The 21,294-nt window shown below is 43.3% G+C and overlaps 1 protein-coding gene across 6 annotated transcripts in view; it reads right to left on the bottom strand.

The window, feature by feature from the left end:
* Positions 1-1,657: 1,657 nt before the first annotated feature.
* Positions 1,658-21,294, bottom strand: part of LOC143767960 (uncharacterized) — a 67,450-nt gene continuing 47,813 nt past the window's right edge. For 3 of the 6 annotated variants that reach the window (XM_077256528.1, XM_077256527.1, XM_077256531.1), the window contains one exon: positions 1,660-7,022. In XM_077256528.1, the coding sequence (XP_077112643.1) occupies positions 5,833-7,022 (1,190 nt within the window). In that variant the 3' untranslated portion in view covers positions 1,660-5,832. Of the gene's footprint in view, positions 7,023-21,294 lie in introns of all 6 variants that reach the window. The other 3 variants (XM_077256530.1, XM_077256529.1, XM_077256532.1) reach the window with 2 other exon arrangements.

The raw sequence follows: 21,294 nt of genomic DNA on the forward strand, positions 1-21,294 counted from the left end.
GCTGTCACCCTGCTCCCTCCACCACATATCTCCCAGAATCCTTGCTGCCTGCCATCCTCGGTGACTGTCTACTTGTCAGTATAAGGCTGCCGTCACACTAGCAGTATTTGGTCAGTATTTTACATCAGTATTTGTAAGCCAAAACCAGGAGTGGGTGATAAATGCAGAAGTGGTGCATATGTTTCTATTATACTTTTCCTCTAATTGTTCCACTCCTGGTTTTGGCTACAAATACTGATGTAAAATACTGACCAAATACTGCTAGTGTGACAGCAGCCTTACTCTCCAGTCACCAACAAAATGGCTGCTCACTGGTTTCCTGAATATCATCCTCTCTTATCCCTTAGCAGACACCCAGAAGGGGAGGAGAGGAGACATCACCCACGTCAGCAGACTCCGCCCATAATTACTGCAGTGCTGTAATGTGAGCTAGTTGTACACTAGGTTTTTCTGAAATTTCAGCAGCTGCTCCCCCTAGTGTTTAAAAGTGGAAATGCCAAAACTTTTCAAATTATTTTTCATATTTTACTAAATTATAAACAAATGATAATATTTTTTAAGAAAATGTAAACATTAATTCTTTAAATTTTTACAATTTCTGTAAAAAAAATTTTTTTGATGGCACCTTCCCTTTAAGCATCATTCCAACTCCAGACCTTCATGGGATATTAGCAGTGATTTACATTGATCATTTTTAGGCTTTACTGTTCTCAACACATTCCACTAAATAATGAATAAAGATTTACAACTGGAATATTTCATTCAGTGATATCTAGGATGTGCGATTTTAGTGTTCCCTTTTTTTTGAGCAGTGTATATATTTATTAGATTAGATATTTTATATACAGGATATATATTTATTATACGGGGCTTTCCATGTGGAGTGAGTGTGGCTATATAGAGTGGGAGTGGCTTCACACACACACATACATATATCCATGATTGATTACCACTAGTGATGAGCGAGTATACTCGTTGCTCGAGATTTCTCGAGCATGCTCGGGTGACTTCCGAGTATTTATGACTGCTCGGAGATTTAGTTTTCATCGCGGAAGCTGAATGAGTTACAGCTACTAGCCAGGCTGAGTACATGTGGGGGTTAGCTGGTTGCTAGTGAATCTCCGCATGTACTTAGGCTGGTTACCAGCTATAAATCAAGCAGCTGAGTCAACAAAAACTAAATCTCCAAGCAGTCATAAATACTTGGAGGTCACCAGAGCGTGGTCAGGAAATCTCGAGCAACGAGTACACTCGCTCATCACTAATTACCACTTCTGTCTCTGTAAAAACAATCCCCTTTAACCCCTTTCCAACATCAGGTGTAAATGTTGGCCGATGTCGGACTCCTTCCCTTTCATGTGGGCTCCAGTGCTGAGCCACATCTTTTCTGGCACATGTCAGCAAGCGTGCCGGAAATCCCGCCCATCAGTGACCCCGTCACATGATCGCGGGTCACTGATGGGTTGGCATGACAACCAGAGGTCTATAGCAGAAGTCTATGGTTGTCACTGCTGGATTGCTATGAGCACCGCCCACTAGCTGAAAATGCAGGGACCAGGGATCGTCACCCCAAACTCCTGCTCTCCTTTTAACATGGGCAAAACGCTACACAGGGAGAGGGTAAAACATTGTGGCATAGCTTTATTGAACCACAAAACAAACATAACATATAGAACAGTCCCAGCACATTACCCAAGATGGTGCACATTACAGAATCTCACCCTTCCACTGACTCACCAGGATAATAGCAGCTGTGACTACAGATCTTCCAGGGTCGCTACCTCACCTGTAGCACGCACACAGAGAGGAGGTAACAACAAGTGTAGGAAGATGACAGTCCATACAAAACCAGTTGATCCGAGGATCACAACCTGGCTTCATATTCCAGGGTCGGTTACTCCACCTGTGGCACACACACAGAGAGGAGGTAACGACAACGTAGAAAGATGCCAGTCCACACAAGGCCAGTTGATCCAAGGACCACAACCTGGCTTCATATTCCAGGGTCGGTTACTCCATCTGTGGCACACACACAGAGAGGAGGTAACAACAAGTGTAGGAAGATGACAGTTCATTGTGTCCATACAAGGCCAGTTGATCTGAGGATAACAACCTAGATTTTCCAAACAGATCTGTGGGTTAGCAATGGTCAATGGAGCAGATCTGTATTCTTCCAACCGAGGCTGAAAACCCCTAGGTTATTTCCTATAGAATGATAGATCCGTGTCCCTCGTAATGAAGCCATGATGTAAAATGGCTGCTGTCCAGTCTCTGATTCTTTTGAGATGTATGGATGTCTTGGCAGAATCTCTCTGGCTGTTTCTCTCTCTTAGTCTCTTTATACAGAGGCATGTAACCTACTTTTAGACTTAACAAGTGTCCCTCATTCAGTATTTACATAAAGGGTAAGAATGGCTACGATATCAAGTAGCATTATTTGATTATTTAAACTATTTGCATAGCTATTCCCTCTCTGGTTTAGAAGTCAACAAACTGGCTCAATAACACAATGCATAATTAGCATATCGGCAAACATCACTAGTAATCAAGGATAAGCCACAATAAAAGTCAATATTACCGGCCTACACAAACAAAAGTCTGTTTTCTTGACCAACCAGAAATCAATACTTAATTTGAAAGCCAACATACGGATAACATTCTAGTATTCTATGTTTGCTAAAAATAGTCATCTGGTTAATTAAGATACAATGCTGTAGGTCTTCACAATGCCAAAAGTTAAAAAAAAAATGTTTTAAAACATATTTAAAAATAAATATAAAAGTTCAAATCAACCCCTTTCGCCCCATTCAAAATAAAACAACAACAAAAAAAAAATATCCACATATTTGGTATCGCCGCGTTCAGAATTGCTTGATCTATCAATATAAAAAAAAAAAGAATTAACCCTATCTCGTAGTGAGAAAAAAAAAGTCAAAACGCCACAATTACTTTTTTGGTCACCGCAATATTGCATTAAAATGAGAAATAACGAGCAATCAAGAAAATCGTATCTGCACCTAAATGGTATCATTAAAAACGTCAGCTCGGCACGCAAAACATAACCTTTCACCCAACCAAAGATCATGAAAAATGGAGATGCGACGGGTATCAGAAAATGGCGCAATTCTTTTATACTTTACCTAATAAAGATGAGTTATTTTTACTGATAAATGTTTGTTTTGGGTCATTTATTTTCTGCTGGCATTTGGTTTATCCTATAAAATTCCCATATAATATTCTCACCTTGAACGCACGCATCATGTTTTTCTACAATTTGTCAATAATATATATATTCTCCACGTCTGAGTTATTTTTGAAGGGCAACAAAGAACGATTTTGCTGTAATTCACTTCTCACACTCTAGGTATAATAATGGATTTTTCCTGTGTGTGATTTTTGATGTTTAAAAAGGATTCTAAACTAGATGGACAAGCCCTTCTCATTCCTCATGTTTGGTCCCGTTAAAATAAAAATCCTCATACAAACCTCGCATGGTGGCGCTGTTGCACTGGTGTTGGCGCTTGTGTTCTCGGGGCTCTTTTGAGGATTTTACGTCATGTGAGCCCTGTGCCCAATCAGCGCTGATGTCACGGTCCCCACCTTCGGACAAATCAAGCATCATGAGGCAGTCAGAGAGCAGCCGCAGCCCTGGCTTCCTGTTCAATACGTCCGATGGAATGAACAGTGAAGCTGCCGCTGATCGGGTGCAGGGCTCGTGTGATGTAACAACCTCACATAAGCTCCGGGACAGGGAGTCTTGACATCGCTGAAGTGGAGCCGGCACGCCAGCGGAGAATGAGTGTTTTTTATTTTAATGAGGCCAAACATGAGCAATGAGTTCACTGAGAAAAAAAAAGATATATATACCGTATATTTTGGACTATAAGATGCACATAGGTTTTAGAGGAGGAAATTAGGCAAAAAAATGGAAGCAAAAACCGTGTTCAATTCTGTACTTAATATCCCCTATCTTGATACACATGGCCCCCTCACCCCATCCTGATACACATGGCTCCCTCATCCCCATCCTGGTATGCATGGCCCACTAATCCATATCCTGGCAGGAATGATCGCCCTCATCCCTATCCTAGTATGCAGGGCCCCATTTCATCCTTGTATGCAGGGCCCCATCCCTATTCTGGTATGATTGGCCCCCATCCCGTTCCTGGTATGTGTGGCCCAATCCTTTTAATTGGCCCCACTCCCATCCTGGTATGTATGGCCCCATCAGAAAACATAAAAAAAAAAACAAAAAAAAAAACACATTACACTTACCTACCCGGCGCTCCCTCGCAGCATCCTGCTCTGATGCCAGCAGCTGCTTTATGCTTGTAAGCAGCACATGGCAGGGACATCACAAGCAGAGCACAGCTGCCGGAGTACTCGCCGGGACTGTGTGCACAGAGAGCGGTGAGTATTCATTGCTCTTCAGTAGTGCGCAGTGTCAGTCACCTGCTTCCTGCTGCTGCCGGCGGTCACGTGAGCCGCTACTTAAGAGAAATGAATATTCATTGGATTCATTCATTAGGAGACTATTTAATATTGAACTATATTCAAGCGGTATTAGACAAAGAAAACCCTAAAATCATGTATCATGTTAACCAAAAGTCAGAAGTCATATTGGCAGATCCCAGACCTCAAACTATATACTTCGTATGTTTATAAGCCACTCCAGTATCAAGAATAGATAGTATGTGAAAATACAGTATATACCGCTCAGGGAACACTTAACCTTCAGAGATAATTTCCATATTCATACGAAATAATGGCACAGATCTTCCAGACATTATGATTGCACACATCCCTAGCCTTTATAACGATATTGCACTCATTCCTTGACAGACCGCAGCATGGCCATTAGTTAGAAGCTGCTATTGATCTTTGCAGCAGGTAAGTTTTCCCTGAGTGGTACATATTGGGCCGTCTGAAAACGGAGTTTAGTCTAGGACAATTTGTCTGCACTACTAATTAACAGCTGTTACAATACCAAACTAGGGCAGTCCCTATAGGAGAAAACACACAAGAATGATACTGTATTTTCACATACTATCTATTCCTGACACTGGAGTGGCTTATAAACTTACGAAGTATATAGTTTGAGGTCTGGGATCTGCCAATATGTGTCTAGTTTTCTGACTGTTTCGGATAACATGATACATTATTTTAGGTTTTTTTGTCTAGTCTCCCTTGAATATAGGTCAATATTAAAGAGTCTCCTGATGAGTTGCCTGTGGTGAGGACGATGAAACCCGTAGAAATGAGAGGCTTGGAGAGTGAGTGTGTATATGTCACCTCACCCTATATACTGAACTGTAGGGTACATGTTTTTTCTATTAGGCACCTACTGACTAACCTTCAGGGGGTGAATTATGGGAATAGTTTTACATTTGGAATTAATAAAGTTTAGTTTTATCCTTTTGTCAGCAATCATGAGGAATGACAAGAGACAACCCATTTAAGAAGATTCAATTTAGGTTCAAACTATTCCAACATTATGAACATAAAAAAAGGCTTCTCCCCTATGTGACATCTCTGATGTTTATTAACAGTTGATTTCAAAGCAAAATATTTCCAACATTAAGAAAATGAAAAAGGCTCCTCCTCTGTGTGACTGTTCTGATGTCTAACAAGAAGAGGTTTCCATTTAAAACATTTCCCACATTCTGAACAGGAAAAATGTTTCTCCCCTGTGTGATTTCTCTGGTGACTAACAAGCAGTGATTTACTTGCAAAACATTTCCCACATTCTGAACAGGAAAAAGGCTTCTCCCGTGTGTGAGTTCTCTGGTGACGAACCAAATATGATTTCTCGTTAAAACATTTACCACATTCTTAACACGAAAAAGACTTCTCTCCTGTGTGAGTTCTTTGGTGTGTAACAAGACTCCCTTTCTGCTTAAAACATTTCCCACATTCTGAACAGGAAAAAGGTTTCTCCTCTGTGTGAGTTATTTGGTGTGTAACAAGACTCCTTTTCTGGTTAAAACATTTCCCACATTCTGAACATGAAAAAGGCTGCTCCCTTGTGTGAGATATTTGATGTCTAACAAGATGCCCTTTAGAGGTAAAACATTTCCCGCATTCTGAACAGGAAAAAGGCTTCTCCCCTGTGTGAGTTCTCTGGTGACTAACAAGAAGCGCTTTCCATTTATAACATTTCCCACATTCTGAACATGAAAAAGGCTTCTCCCCTGTGTGAATTCTATGGTGATTAACCAAATCTGATTTCCATGTAAAACATTTCCCACATTCTGAACATGAAAAGGGCTTCTCCCCTGTATGAGTTCTCTGGTGACTAACAAGATGCCATTTCTGGTTAAAACATTTCTCACATTCTGAACAGGAAAAAGGTTTCTCTCCTGTGTGAGTTCTTTGGTGTATAACAAGAAACACTTTCTGTTTAAAACATTTCCCACATTCTGAACATGAAAAAGGCTTCTTTTCTGTGTGAGATATTTGGTGTGTAACAAGCTGCCATTTGGAGGTAAAACATTTCCCACATTCTGAACATGAAAAAGGCTTCTCTCCTGTGTGGGATAATTGGTGTGTAACAAGATTCCCTTTGGAGGTAAAACATTTCCCACATTCTGAACATGAAAAAGGCTTCTCTCCTGTGTGAGTTCTTTGGTGTCTAACAATATGCCATTTCTGGCTAAAACATTTCCCACATTCTGAACATGAAAAAGGCTTCTCCCCTGTGTGAATTCTATGGTGAGTAACAAAATTTGATTTCTTGTTAAAACATTTCCCACATGCTGAACATGAAAATAACTTCTTTGCTTTAGGAGCAGTTTGCTTTTTAATGCCTCTTTTGTTATTTTGATTTTCCTTAATAGTCAGTAATGAATCAGAAGATGGGACCTGTTTTATAGGATCAGATGATAGATATTTGCTGTGAATGGATGATGATATATCTGGAATATCAGCAATCACTTCAGTTGTATCTTGTAGGATATCAAGATCATCAGATTTAAAAATTAAAGATGTCTGCTGTCCCTCTGATCTCCTGGTACAGTCATCTGCTAAGACAAAAAGCAATTTTTTTTAATAAAATATCCTTGAGTTTTATATTTTTGAACATTTCTACTTAAACTGTCCATAAAAATAGCAAGCTATGTAAAAAAAACTAATAGTCTAATAGAAAACCTTGTTGGATGAACCAGTAGTGCGAGGTGTTCAGCTGTTTGTTCATTCATTCATCGAATAAAAAGAAATAGCCGGATTACTTACCGGTAATGCTCTTTTAATGAGTCTATGACAGCACCCACTGGAGAGATAGGGATCCGCCCCAAGGAACAGGAAACCTACAGAGAAATAAAAGGGTCGGTCCCCCTCTTCTCCTCAGTTTAATTTTCAGAATACCCGGAGGACCGCCAGTATTAGTTAAATATTTACAATATATTTTAAACTTATATACTCTATAGAAGTAATTCAACTGAATTTTTAATTTATTAGGGAGGGATGTGACTGGGTGCTGTCATGGACTCATTAAAAGAGCATTACCGGTAAGTAATCCGGCTATTTACCCTTCGCCATGACAGCACCCACTGGAGAGATTTCCAGAGACCAACACCTAGGGGGGACCACCGTGCTGAGGATAGTCCTGCCAAAGTGTAGGTCAGAAGTTGATGAAAGATCAAGCCTGTAGTGATTATAGAAAGTAGAAGGAGCCAACCAAGTTGCTGCCTTACATATGTCCTCAATTGGAAAGTTTCCCCTTTCGGCCCAGGAAGAAGCCAAGGCTCTGGTGGAGTGTGCTTTAATGCCCTCTGGAGGTTCTTTATTTTTCATGGAGTAGGCCAGTTGGATAGCGTCTCTAATCCAACGGGATAATGTGGCTCTTGTAACTCCATATCCCTTCTTTTTGCCCTGGAAGGATATGAACAGAGCCCTACTCTGCCTCCAACTACTAGTTCTTTCAATATATTGTAAAACTATTCTCCTGACATCTAGAGTGTGAAATTTTTGTTCTTCAGGAGTGGATGGGGGTCTTTAAAAAAAGTGGGAAGATGTATCTCTTGTGATCTATGGAATTTCCCTGCAACTTTAGGGAGATATAAGGGATCTGGTTTTAAAATTAATCTGTCCTGAAATGTTAGAAGGAAAGGTGGATCTATGGATGAGGCCTGAATGTCGCTGACTCTTCTAGCCGATGTTAACGATACTAAGAAGGCTGTTTTTAGCGAGAAGTGTTCTAGAGATACTGTATCTATAGGCTCAAATGGAGGTTGTTAAAAAGTCTAGGACTAGGTTTAGATCCCAAGGAGCTACTCTGGGTGTGTGGACAGGAGTAACCCGTTCACAGGCCGTGATGAAGCGGGACACCCATTTATTACCAGCAACATTATGGCCATAGAGGGCACCCAGAGCGGACACCTGGACTTTTTAGTGTATTAACTGACAGACCTAACTCTTTCCCTTTCTGTAGAAATTCTCTGAGGGGTTTGAACCTGTATGGAACTGAAGAAACTTCTTCCATATTTTAGTATAAATCTTTGTAGTAGATGGTTTCCTGGTAAGCAGGAGTGTATCAATTAGACCCTTTGAAAACCCTCTGGAATTTAATATCTGCCTTTCAAATTCAAGGCCATCAAGTGGAGACTGTCCACTTGGGGGTGGAAGAAAGGTCCCTGAGAGAGTAGATCTGGGATTGAGGGAAGGACCCATGGATCTGTCACCGACATTGATTGTAGGCACGAGAACCATGGTCTCTTGGGCCAGAATGGTGCTATCAATATTATCCTGGCCTGTTCTTCCCTGATTTTCCGTATAATTTGTGGAAGCAGAATTATCGGAGGGAAGGCATATGCCAGCTTGAATTGCCAGGGTATTTGAAGAGCATCTAGAATGTCAGGGTGGTCTGCACGGGACCGAGATGCAAATTTCTTCACTTGTCTGTTCTGTTTCGTAGCAAACAGGTCTATCTGGGGCCTGCCCCATAATAATGTTATTTTGTGAAAAATGTGAGGATTTAGACACCATTCTCCTTGATGTAGAGTGTGTCGACTTAGAAAGTCTGCCTGTTGATTGCTCTCTCCTTTGATGTGGACCGCGGAGAGGGATAACAGATGCTTTTCAGCGAGAATCAAGGTATTCTTTGCGGAAGACATTAGAGCGTCTGATCGAGTACCGCCTTGTTTGTTTAAATAAGCCACCATCGTAGTGTTGTCTGAACAGACTCTGACATGATTTCCTCAAAGCTGTGGGATAAATTGACGCAGTGCATAGTTTACTGCATTCAACTCTTTTAAATTAAATGATCCAGCCTAGGTTTTGTAAAGATGAGACAGTGTCAGCTAAACGTTCAGCACACTGAAGGGACGAATTTCCTACAACTAAAAAATCATCCAAATAGGGGAAGATTAAAGTATCCTTTTGGCGAAGGTAGGCCATCACCTCTAACATTACTTTGGTGAAGATTCTTGGTGCTGTGGAAAGACCAAAGGGCATGGCCGTGTACTGGAAATGATGAATCTCCCCATCGAGTTTTACTGCATCTCTGAAGTATTTTTGATATCTGTTATGGATAGGGAGATGGTAGTAGGCATCTTTCAAATCAATGCCGCCCATTTTACAATTTTGATAAAGGAGCTTAATGGTAGATCTAATAGATTCCATTTTAAACGTATAATTTTTAATAAATGTAGAGTTTTTTAACCCCTTCACCCCCAAGGGTGTTTGCACGTTAATGACCAGGCCAATTTTTACAATTCTGACCACTGTCCCTTTATGAGGTTATAACTCTGGAACGCTTCAACGGAACTTGGCGATTCTGACAATATTTTCTCGAGACATATTGTACTTCATGATAGTGGTAAAATTTCTTCGATATAACTTGCGTTTATTTGTGAAAAAAATGGAAATTTGGCAAAAATTTTGAAAATTTCGCAATTTTCCAACTTTGAATTTTTATGCCCTTAAATCACAGAGATGTGTCACACAAAATACTTAATAGGTAACATTTCCCACATGTCTACTTTACATCAGCACAATTTAGGAACCAAAATTTTTTTTTGTTAGGGAGTTATAAGGGTTAAAATTTGACCAGCAATTTCTCATTTTTACAACACCATTTTTTTTTAGGGATCACATCTCATTTGAAGTCATTTTGAGGGGTCTATATGATAGAAAATAACCAAGTGTGACACCATTCTAAAAACTGCACCCCTCAAGGTGCTCAAAACCACATTCAAGAAATTTATTAACCCTTCAGGTGTTTCACAGGAATTTTTGGAATGTTTAAATAAAAATTAACATTTACATTTTTTTTTTTTAATGTATTTATTTATTTTTTTTTTTTACACAAAATTTATTTCAGCTCCAATTTGTTTTATTTTACCAAGGGTAACAGGAGAAAATGGACCCCAAAGGTTGTTGTACAATTTGTCCTGAGTACACCGATACCCCATATGTGGGGGTAAACCACTGTTTGGACGCACCGCAGAGCTCGGAAGGGAAGGAGCGCCATTTGACTTTTCAATGCAAAATTAACTGGAATTGAGACGGAACGCCATGTTGCATTTGGAGAGCCCATGATGTGCCTAAACATTGAAACCCCCCACAAGTGACACCATTTTGGAAAGAAGACCCCTTAATCTAGATGTGTGGTGAGCACTTTGACCCAACAAGTGCTTAACAGAAGTTTATAATGCAGAGCCGTAAAAATTAAAAATCATTTTTTCACAAAAATTATCTTTTCGCCCCCAATTGTTTATTTTTTCAAGGATAAGAGAAGAAATTAGACAACAAAAGTTGTTGGGCAATATGTCTTGAGTACGCTGATACCCCATATGTGGGGGTAAACGACTGTTTGGGCGCATGGCAGAGCTCGGAAGGGAAGGAGCGCCATTTGACTTTTCAATGCAAAATTGACTGGAATTAAGATGGGACGCCATGTCGCGTTTGGAGAGCCCCTGATGTGCCTAAACATTAAACCCCCCCACAAGTGACACCATTTTGGAAAGTAGACCCCCTAAGGAACTTATCTAGATGTGTTTTGAGAGCTTTGATTCCTCAAGTGCTTCACTACAGGTTATAACGCAGAGCCGTGAAAATAATATATATATTTTTTTTTTCACAAAAATTATTTTTTAGCCCCCAGTGTTGTATTTTCACAAGGGTAACAGAATAAATTGGACCCCAAAAGTTGTTGTCCAATTTGTCCTGAGTACGCTGTTGCCCCACATGTGGGGGGGACCACTGTTTGGGCGCATGGCAGAGCTTGGGAGGGAAGGAGTGCCATTTGGAATGCAGACTTAGATGGATTGGTTTGCAGGCGTCACGTTGCATTTGCAGAGCCCCTGATGTACCCAAACAGTAGAAACCCCCCACAAGTGACCCCATATTGGAAACTAGACCTCCCTAGGAACTTATCTAGATGTGTTGTGAGAACTTTGAACCCCCAAGTGTTTCACTACAGTTTATAACGCAGATCCGTGAAAATAAACAATCTTTTTTTTTCCCACAAAAATGATTTTTAGCCCCCAAATTTATATTTTCCCAAGGGTAACAAGAGAACTTGTACCCCAAAAGTTGTTGTCCAATTTGTCCTGAGTACGCTGATGCCCCATATGTTGGGGTAAACCCCTGTTTGGGCGCATGGTAAAGCTCAGAAGGGAAGGAGCACTGTTTTACTTTTTCAATGCAGAATTGGCTGGAATTGAGATCGGAGGCCATGTCGCATTTGGAGAGCCCCTGATGTGCCTAAACAGTGGAAACTCCCCAATTCTAACTGAAACCCTAATCCAAACACACCCCTAACCCTAATCCCAACGGTAACCCTAACCACACCCCGAACCCTGACACACTCCTAACTCTAATCCCAACCCTAATCCCAACCGTAAATGTAATCCAAACCCTAACCCTAACTTTAGCCCCAACCCTATCCCTAACTTTAGCCCCAACCCTAACCCTAACTTTAGCTCCAACCCTAGCCCCAAACCTAACCGCAGCCCTAACCCTAGCCCTAACCCTAATGGGAAAATGGAAATAAATACATTTTTTTTTATTTTATTATTTTTACCTAACTAAGGGGGTGATGAAGGGGGGGTTTGATTTACTTTTATAGCATTTTTTATAGCGGATTTTTATGATTGGCAGCCATCACACACTAAAAGACGCTGTTTATAGCAAAAAAGTTTTTGCGTTACCACTTTTTGAGACCTATAATTTTTCCATATTTTGGTCCACAGAGTCATGTGAGGTCTTGTTTTTGCGGGACGAGTTGACGTTTTTATTGGTAACATTTTCGGACACATGACAGTTTTTGATCGCTTTTTATTCCGATTTTTGCGAGGCAGAATGACCAAAAACCAGCTATTCATGAATTTCTTTTGGGGGAGGCGTTTATACCGTTCCACGTTTGGTAAAACTGATAAAGCAGTTTTATTCTTCGGGTCAGTACGTTTACAGCGATACCTCATTTATATCATTTTTTTATGTTTTGGCGCTTTTATACGATAAAAACTTTTATAAAATAAATAATTATTTTGCCATCGCTTTATTCTGAGGACTATAACTTTTTTTTATTTTTTCTTTGACGCTGTATGGCAGCTCGTTTTTTTGCGGGACAAAATGACGTTTTCAGCGGTACCATGTCTTTTTGATCGCGTGTTATTCCACTTTTTGTTCGGCGGTATGATTTTTCCCCTACAGTGTTCACTGAAGGGGTTAACTAGTGATATAGTTTTATAGGTGGGGTCGTTACGGACGCGGCGATACTAAATATGTGTACTTTTATTGTTTTATTTAGATAAAGAAATTTATTTATGGGAATAATATTTTTTTTCTCTTTATTTAGGAATTTTTTTTTGTTTTATACTTATGTGGAAATTTTTTTTTTTACTTTTTTACTTTGTCCCAGGGGGGGGACATCACAGATCGGTGATCTGACAGTTTGCACAGCACTCTGTCAGATCACCGATCTGCCTCACAGCACTGCAGGCTTACCAAGCGCTTGCTCTGAGCAGGCGCTTGGTAAGTCACCTCCCTCCCTGCAGGACCCGGATGCTGCGGCCATCTTGGATCCGGGCACCTGCAGCGAGGAGGTAAGAGACCCTCGCAGCAACGCGACCGGGGGTCTCAGGGTGTGCCAGGGGTTAATGTACCGGGGGCGGTCCATGACCGCTCCTGGCACATAGTGCCGGATGTCAGCTGTGATAATCAGCTGACACCCGGCCGCGCTCCCCCCGTGAGCACCGCTATCGCGCTGGACGTACTATCCCGTCGGTGGTCATACGGGCCCACCCCACCTCGACGGGATAGTACGTCCAATGTCAGAAAGGGGTTAAGATTTATAATTGTTCGGAATGAACCATCGGGTTTAGGGATTAAAAATAATGGAGAGTAGAACCCACTACCCTCTTGTCCCTTTGGTACTTTAAAATTTTTATTTATGAGACTTTGGATCTCTAGCTCAAGGGCCCTTTGTTGTATTGGTGAGCTAAGGGCTGTTAAAACAAAAAAAATCATGGGGAATTTGTAGGAATTCTATTTTAATTCCTTCTTTAATAATACTTAGAACCCAGGAATTTGACGTAATCTTTTGCCATTGGGGAAAGAAAAATTTTAACCTACCCCCTACTGGGGTGACTGGTGTCTTAATATTTATTGTCTCTACGGAAGGGGGGGCCTTTAAACATAGAACCACTCTGTTTTCCCTCTCTTGTGGCCCACCATGACGGTCTTTCATTTTGCCTACTCTTTCCGAAAGGTCTCCTCCTAAAAGTCTTCCTATAGAAAGGAATTGAGGGGTCAGGGAAGGCTTTTTTTCCTTTCTTTTGCTTTTTTGAGGATCTCATCCAAAGCTTTTCCAAATAGAAACTCACCCTCACACGGAATAGCACAGATCTTGGCCTTTGATTGTGTATCCCCCTTCCAACTCTTCATCCACAACACACGTCTGGCATTATTTACTAGACCTGCCGATCTTGCTGTGAGGCGTAGAGAGTCAGCTGATGCATCGGCCATGAATGCTGCTGCTCCTCTAATTAATGGTATCGCATTCCTCAATCTTTGTCTAGAGACTCCCTGTTCGATCTGTTGATCTAACCAGACAAGCATGGATCTAGCAGTGCACGTACTGCAATTGTTGGTTTAAATATGCCCGTGGAAGCTTCCCATGATCTTTTTAATGACGATTCTGCTTTCCGATCCAGGGGATCAGAGAGTAGGCCTGCATCTTCAACCGGTAAAGCTGATTGTTTTGAAGTGGAGACGACCGCTGCGTCCACTTTAGGAATCTTAGTCCATGATATTAGCTCATCGTCACTAAAGGGGTACTTCCTTTTGGAGGCTGACGGGAGAAAACCTCTCTGGTCTTGTTTTTCCCATTCCCTCTTTATCAATGCCTTAATGGCAGGAATTACTGGAAAGGCTTTTCTTTTTCTCTCTGCTAACCTTGCAAACATGATATCTTGTGCAGTTTGGTCATCTTTTGTATCCTCACAACCTATTGTATTCCTGATGGATTTTACTAGGTTGTCAACCCCATCAAGGGGAAAACAAGACCGACCTTCAATGTCAGACGGTACTGAAGAAGAGGATGACCTATGTGAGGAGTCTGAGTGGATGACGCCTTCATCATCGGACTCAGAGCTGGATAGTACTTTTTCTCTACTGGATTTCTTAGGGGGTGCGCTGGCTTGTGTAATGGCCTGTAACTCTTCCCTGATTATGGCCCATATATCTGTAACAGACATAGATGGACTCTGCATGGTTTCAGTAATACATTGGTTGCAGAGTTTTTTAGGGTAGGAATCTGGGAAAGGTTCATCACACAAAGCACACTGTTTGTGTTTGGATTTCTGTTTCTTTTTGGCCTGGGTGAAGATGTTGTTCTGGAAAAGAGTGTCAGCTTTATAGGCAGAGGGTGTTTACACTCACCCAGTGAAGCTGTACGGTACCGGATCAGGTGGCCGAAGCGCCTTCCTGGATCTTGAATCCGTGGCATCGCTCCCGAGGACCTCCTGCTGGCTGGGTCACCTGCTGGGTCCACCGTCTTGCCTGGGGATGACATGTTGCATCGCCTGTGCGCTTGCAACCATCCCCCTTTTATAGGCTGACATCCGGATTTTTTTTTTCTCAGCGGTGTACTGCGCATGCGCGAAACCGCGCTTTCCCTCACCGCTGTATGAGTGACCTGGAAGTGCTACCAAACACTTCCGGGAGAGTATGGAGATTCTTACACCGCTCTGCGCATGCGCGGCCGCGATCTTACCTCGGCCCGCGCTATGGAGCGGTGTACCGGCTGCTGCTGCTGTGCCACAGATCCCGGACCTTTATATGCCGGTCCGTGTCCAGAGCCTCCTTCCGGGCCGCACACCCGCAGCATTGCTCCGTGAGATCGGGCAGCCTCTTCCGGACCCAGCCATCCCACATGCCGGACACACGAGGGGGGAGCCGTCTAATGGAGTCTTCCCCTGCTTCTGGACCGCATCCCCTGTTGTTCCCGCAGAGACCGCACAGGTGGATGCCCTGGTATGGTTCCTGTATTCGGAGAATCCAGAGATCCTGTCCCCTGGGAACAGAAAACCTAAACTGAGGAGGAGAGGGGGACCGCCCCTTTTATTTCTCTGTAGGTTTCCTGTTCCTTGGGGCGGATCCTTATCTCTCCAGTGGGTGCTGTCATGGCGAAGGGTAAACCAATCAATGTTATGTAGGCGAAAATAATACCAATTCTCATCTCACAAAAATCAAGTCCCCACTCAGGTCCATCATCTGTTAATGGAAAAACAGAGGTTCCCACACTATTAGTAGCTCAAGGGCTCTTGAAAACCAACAGAGTTTCTATAAACCAATCCAGCAAAATCTGCTCTCACTTCTGAGTCTTGCAGTGTGCTCAAATAACATTTAGGATCCCTGTATTTACCAATATTATAGTGAGAAGAATCCACTTAATTTGCGGTGTGTGTCTCCTGGAGCACAATCTGGGCACTATGTGCTGGGTAATAAAATGGCAAATGTGTAATTTTCCCTGAAGAAGGAATCAGTGATTCTGAAACGCATCGGACAAGTGTGGTTCGGTGTGCGCCCTGTAGCCAGTCACGTGACTTATCACGTGACAGTGACGTCACGCAAGGTCCTGTAGCCACGCTACACCTTGCCGGCTCAATCTTAGGACTGAGCCTTAACTGCCAGTGCACGGCAGACTTACTCTATATCCGGGAAGCACACCTGTCACCGGCCGGGACGGCGGCACCCAGATAATTGTCTTCGCCTAATATTATCATTTGTTACCTCTGGCATAAATGGAACACTCAAAAAGGATGAAAGCCACCTGAAGGACCTTTCAAGATGGAGGGGCGACTATTTATATACAGTCTACAAGCCAAAGGTACCCTATCCTTGCACCTATGTTACCACCCACGTAAGGTTAACACGGTGTTATATTTATATGTATTTATGTTTTTACTGAAATTTTAGCGCAAATATATTTTTATATTTTAATATTGTTTATTTTTTGGATGAATTGAGTGGATTTCATCCTTATATTTGCTGCAAAATATTTTCAGGCTCCAGCACCTTCCGGTCTATTGTTTAAATGTGTAATTTTCACTCTCCAACATCCACTTCGTGCTAATTTCCAGAAAGTAGCTGTGGAGTCAAAATATTCATTCCACCTACATACGTGGTTAAAATTGTTGGTACCCCTCGTTTAATTACAGAAAAACCCACAATGGTCACAGAAATTTGAATCTGACAAAAGCAATAATAAATCAAAAATCTATGAAAATGAGCAATGAAAGTCATACATTGCTTTTCAACCATGCTTCCACAGAATTTAAAAAAAAAAACCTCATGAAATAGGCCTGGACAGAAATGATGGTACCCTTAACTTAACCGCCAACAGTAACAGTAACATATTAACAGTTATTAAGGTTGAAGGGAGACTTTAAGTCTATCTAGATCAGTGTTCCCCAAGTCCGGTCCTCAAGAGCCACCAACAGGTCATGTTTTCAGGATTTCCTTAGTAATGCACAGGTCATTGAATGCTTGCCTGTCCAGGTGATGCAATTATCACCTGTGCAATACTAAGGAAATCCTGAAACCAAGACCTGTTGGTGGCTCTTGAGGACCGGACTTGGGGAACACTGATCTAGATCAACCCATAGCCTAACCTAACATGCCCTAACATGTTGATCCAGAGGAAGGCAATAAAAACCCATGTGGCAAAGAGTAAGCTCCACATTGAGGAAAAAAATTCCTTCTCCACATACGGCATACGACTAGTTCCCTGGATCAGCGCCATACCAAGGAATCTAGTGTATATAACCTGTAACATTATACTTTACAAGAAAGGCGTTTTAGTAGGGAATCACTCATTACATCATCATATGGCAGAGCGTTCCATAGTCTCGCTGCTCTTACAGTAAATAATCCGCGTCTGTGATTATGCTTAAACCTTTCCTCCAGATGTAGAGGATGCCCCATTGTCCCTGTCTCAGGTCTATGAGTAAAATGATCACTAGAAAGGTCTTTGTAATGTCGCCTCATATATTTATACATTGTAATAAGATCACCCCTTAGCCTTCGTTTTTCCAAACTAAATAGCCCCATGTGTAATAACCTATCTTGGTATTGCAGACCCCCCAGTCCTCTAATAACCTTGGTTGCTCTTCTCTGCACCCGCTCTAGTTCAGCTATGTCTTTCTTATACACCGGAGACCAGAACTGTACACGGTATTCTAAGTGTGGTCGAACTAGTGACTTGTATAGAGGTAAAATTATGTTCTCCTCATGAGCATCTATGCCTTTTTTAATGCATCCCATTATTTTATTTGCCTTTGTAGCAGCTGCCTGACACTGGCCACTGAATATGAGTTTGTCATCCACCCATACACCCAGGTCTTTTTCATTGACAGTTTTGCCCAGTTTTACAATTAAGCACATAATTATACATCTAATTTGCTCTACACAAGTGCATGACCTTACATTTATCCCCATTAAAGCTCATTTGCCATTTATCAGCCCAAGCTTCGAGTTTACACAAATCCTCCTGTAATATAAAATTGTCCTCCTCTGTATTGATTACTCTGCAGAGTTTAGTGTCAAATGCAAATATTGAAATTCTACTTTGTATGCCCCCTACAAGGTAATTAAAAAATATGCTAAAAAGAAGCGGGCCCAACACCGACCCCTGTGGTACAACCACTGCAAACCACGAAACAAAATAATAATAAAGTTCACCAAACACACCACTTTACAGTTGTGTAGGCCACATTAGCTCATATTAAAATCTAGTCCACACTTTAGAAAATTAGTGTTTCTTATACCTGTTAGGAGCTGTTCAGGAATAAGCACACTAAGCCCTTAGTACTTTTCTGCTCATCTTTATCAGTCAACCAAGATGAAGAAGGCAGGGAGTAAGGCACGTGAGCGTGGGCGTGCAGCAGGGAGAGGTTGTGGGGATTCTGTGCCTGCTGCAGGTACCGGTGACTCATCATCACCCAGTTTCAGCAGGGAACAGTCCTTCATGCGCAGCTTTGTAGGAGATCGCTGTACACCTCTGCTGCGTGAAGAACAAATTGAAGCCGTTGTCGGATGGATGGCAGCTAACGCATCGACTTCAATTAGTGCCACATCCTCTCAGGCACAGAGCAGTGGAGAGCACCCGTCTGTCTCTTCACCACCTGCCAAATTGCCCAGGCAGTCAGAGAGGCCAGGACAGGAGCCATATCTACTTCTGTTCTCTGAATCTCTTGGCTTGGAAAGAGGGGGCCAGCCAAGCAGCATTGGAGAAATGGAAGAAGAGGCAGTATGCAGTTATTCCCAACAGCTTTGTCTCTCTGACTCTGAAGAGACGGGTGGGCCAGTGCCTCCGGTCAGCACACCTCAGTATGCATCTGATGATGAGACTCAGGTGCCACTTTCAGGTGCGTACTGTGCTGCCGAGACTACCCAGGAGAAGCAGTTGGTGGAAGAGGGTAGTATAGATGATGAGGTCCTTGACCCATCATGGTGTGAGGTACAGGAAGGTGGTGGGAGCAGCTCCGAGGAAGAGATTCCCCGAACGGCCCAAAGAGGGAGAGGGAGGGCGAAGACTGCGGAGCCTGTAGCCTCCACTTCGGCACCCGTTAGGAGCATGCCTCTTCTAAAAGCCAAAACGAGCGCTCCCAAGACTTGCAGTGCCTGGTCCTTTTTTGACACAGTTGCAGATGTCATTTGCTTTGTCAAATGCAAGGTGTGTCATCACAAAGTCAAAAGAGGAAGAAATGTCAGCAACCTCAATACAACAAATATGTGGAAACATGTGCGGACCAAGCACGCGGTGGAGTTACAAAAACACACTGAAGACCTAGGCCAACCCACAGCGGTACCTACCACCTCTTCAGCTCGTGTTGTTGCCTCTACCTCCTGCTCGCACACAGCTGGTTCGGCTTCCTCACAGGATCGCCATGGAAGAACCTCTGGCACTGTTGTCCACAGACCCAGTGTAATTCCACCCACAGCACCACGTTCCCAGTCATCCTCACACTCCCAGCCCAGTCTACAGCCATCGGTAGCACAGGCATGGGAGAAAAGGCGGCCATTCTCGGCAAACCACCCCCGAGCACAGGCTCTGAATGCTGGCATTGCAAAACTACTGTCCCTTGAAATGCTGTCATTCAGGCTGGTGGAGACTGACAGCTTCCGTAACTTCATGGCATTGGCAGTCCCACAATACAATGTGCCCAGCCGCTTTTATTTCAGCAGGCAAGACGTCCCTGCCCTGCACAAGCATGTGGTGGGACACATAAAACACGCGCTACTGAACGCCGTCAGTAGCAAGGGCCACCTCACCACCGATGCGTGGACCAGTCATCATGGACAGGGGGCGATACCTTTCCCTCACTGCCCATTGGGTTAATGTTGTTAAGCCGGGTACAGATCGTGCGAGTGGCGCAGGATGTGTTCTTCCAACTGCAAGGATTGCAGGAATCCAGTCTGTACGCATTGACTCCTCCTCATACACAAGTTCCTCAGAATCATCGCTGCAGGAGCCGTCACAGTCCACCTCCACATGGACCCGTGAACGTTTACCTGTTACGACCAACATGAGAACAGCTGTGGCCAAACGTCAACAGGCCCTCTTGAAATTAATTTCTTTGGGGAATCGAAGCCACACAGCGCAGTAGATCTGGAATGCCATCAAGCAGGAGAGCGACGTGTGGTTTGTGCCAGCGAATCTCCAGCCTGGCATGGTAGTGTGTGACAATGGCCGAAATCTGGTGGCAGCTCTTGCCCTAGGCAACCTCACTCACATCCCATGTCTGGCACATGTGCTCAACTTGGTCGTGCAGAGTTTTTTGAGCGACTATCCGGATCTTGATGCACTGCTGCACAAGATTCCGCCTAGAGTGTGCTCACTTGCGGCGTTCCAGCATGGCAAGATCGCGCATTGCAGCTCTGCCGTGCCGATTCCACCTTCCGGAACATCGCATCATATGTGACCTACCCACCAGGTGGAATTCCACGTTACATATGTTGGAGCGGTTGTGTGAGCAGCAGCAAGCAGTAATGGAGTACCAGCTGAATCAGGCGCAAAGAAGTCGCAGTTTGCGCCTTTCAGACTTCACAACCACTGAGTGGGCCACTATGAAGGACGTCTGCCAGGTTTTGCGTTCCTTCGATGATTCCACATGGATGGCGAGTGCAGATGATGCAGTAGTCAGCATGACTGTCCCCCTTTTCTGCCTGCTTCAACAAACGCTGCAAGTGCTAAGGGATGATGTTATGGAAGAAGTGGAGGATGAGGAGTCACCAATTTCATCAGCTTCTGGACAGTCAGTGCTACATGGTTTCTCACAAAGGCTTAGGCAGGGGTCACTTTGTGAGGAGGATGAGGAGGAGTCAATGGGGGAGGAAGACATCGGTCCAGAGGAGGGAGTTACACAATTCTCCAATAGTCAGTGTGTAGAGCGAGGGTGGGGTGATGCAGAGCAGGCAGAGATCACGTCTCAAGCAGGGGACGTTTCTTGGCCAGTTGGCAGTCGGCAGCCCATGGTTGATTACATGCTGCAGTGCCTGAGAAATGACCGCCGCATCGCCCACATTCTCAACACGGCTGATTATTGGGTGTACACCCTTCTAGATCCTCGCTACCGGGACAACTTACAAAGCCTCATAACACCGTTGAACCGGGAGCGTAAAATGCGGGAGTACCAAGACACACTGGTGAATTCCATCATCTTCTCCAGTCCAACTGAGAGCAGTGCTGCTAGTGCTTTACAAAGCAGCTCAGTGAGTCGAGGCAGTGGAGGAAGCTCTGCACACACAGGGAGCAGAAGCAGTGCCTCAGCACAAGGCAAGACCAGT

This window comes from Ranitomeya variabilis, chromosome 4, assembly GCF_051348905.1.
Source record: "Ranitomeya variabilis isolate aRanVar5 chromosome 4, aRanVar5.hap1, whole genome shotgun sequence".
Taxonomy (NCBI): Eukaryota; Metazoa; Chordata; class Amphibia; order Anura; family Dendrobatidae; genus Ranitomeya; species Ranitomeya variabilis.